This window comes from Colletotrichum abscissum (genome assembly GCF_030869225.1).
Source record: "Colletotrichum abscissum strain IMI 504890 chromosome Unknown Scaffold_162.1, whole genome shotgun sequence".
NCBI classification, from domain to species: Eukaryota; Fungi; Ascomycota; class Sordariomycetes; order Glomerellales; family Glomerellaceae; genus Colletotrichum; species Colletotrichum abscissum.
The window spans coordinates 6,312-7,757 of record NW_026850057.1 but is presented as its reverse complement, the minus strand read 5'-3'; the positions used below and the strand labels follow the sequence as shown (position 1 = coordinate 7,757).

The following is a 1,446-nucleotide window of genomic DNA, read 5'->3' as shown; positions in this document are numbered from 1 at the left end:
GCTCACCGCTAAGGCTCTCTGCAAGACTAGTATAGTTACTTTAGTGCTATGATCTTTTCTGTTTTGGATGTCTCACGTAAATCGAACCAGAGTGTCGCTCTCTTCGATTCTAAATACCCGCTTCTGCAAACAAGGCCAATTTCATAACTAAGGCTGGTTTTGGAAGGGGGGCCTGCAGGGCCGGGAGCTGTAATCCGAACTCCGGCTTCATCTCAATGACTCATGGCCTCTCGGATAAATTCTAGAGGTAACGTTTGCACATTTGCCAACTTCCCTCTCGCACTATAGCATTTTCCAGTCTCCGACCAATGTTTGTGCGTTTTTAACTCAGTAACACCCTAACATCAATTATCGTCGAACTATTTGCCCGTCGTTGTGATCATGGATTTATACATCCGACCACTATCAGTCAACGATCTTGATCGATGCGTTGCAGTGGAGGCCGCAGCCTTCCCCCCCGCCGAAGCAGCGACTCGCGAAAAGGCAAGTTGCTTTCCATATCGGCCTTCGTTGTTACGAACAAATTCATCATCAAGCTACATCTTATGACCCAGGTCCCTGCGAATTCGTACATAAGTAGCCACCAGCACACATATTGCCGCAGTTTTCAGGGGCAAGGGCGCGCTTGCAAAGAAGGCCACCGAACATATCTAATTCGATTGTGCATTCAGATTGAATATCGACTGACGGTATGCCCCGAACTCTGCTTAGGATTATTTGTTCGTAAGGGCAAAAGTAGCCCAGAGAGCGTTATCCGACAAGGGATCACCCCGGTCTACAGCCCATCCGAAACTTCAAGTCGTGATGAACTTATCGCACACACAATTTCCACCAAGTCAATCTCTTCTGTTGTCACAGACGAGGATATGGCTGTCCCATCTGCGTGGAAGATAAACCCGACCGCTACATACGACGTGGGGCATCGACCTGAAGGCAGAACTATCACTTTGCATTCACTGGCTGTCGCGCCCCATTTCCAGAAGTCGGGTTACGGCAAAACCCTCATGGCATACTACATCGAGCACATGATGCAAACGGCACAGGCAGAGAGAATTTCCATTCTCACTTACGACAGGCTGGTTTCGTATTATGAAAAGCTGGGCTTTACACACTATGGCAAGAGCCAATCCGAGTATGCTGGAGTAGCTTGGCACGATTTGGTATGGTCTCTCGAGGGCAATCATACAAGCTTCCTGCTGACGTTCTCCATATAGGCTTACGTATTCAATATTGCGTGACCAACGTCGCGAAGACATTCCTAACGATCTAGAAGTCTTCAGTTTATACGTCCAAATTTCTCCTTGGCAGCTAGATCAAGGTCCGGCTTTTCATTCTAGGCCATATGCTAAACAGAAATTAGACGAGGGGTTTGATCACAATAGTCGTATTTCTCTGGTCTCCTTTTGGAAATCTACTCATTGTGTCTGATAGAAACATTCTAACAAA

The 1,446-nt window shown here is 47.1% G+C and overlaps 1 protein-coding gene across 1 annotated transcript; it reads left to right on the top strand.

Moving 5' to 3' along the window:
• Positions 1-381: 381 nt before the first annotated feature.
• On the top strand, positions 382-1,214 carry CABS01_16810 (acetyltransferase; the record flags this gene model as incomplete). Its single annotated transcript, XM_060550139.1, has 2 exons — positions 382-513; positions 612-1,214. The coding sequence occupies 2 exons, from the start codon at positions 382-384 to the stop codon at positions 1,212-1,214; spliced, it is 735 nt and encodes a 244-aa protein (XP_060402867.1).
• Between the last annotated feature and the right edge of the window lie 232 nt (positions 1,215-1,446).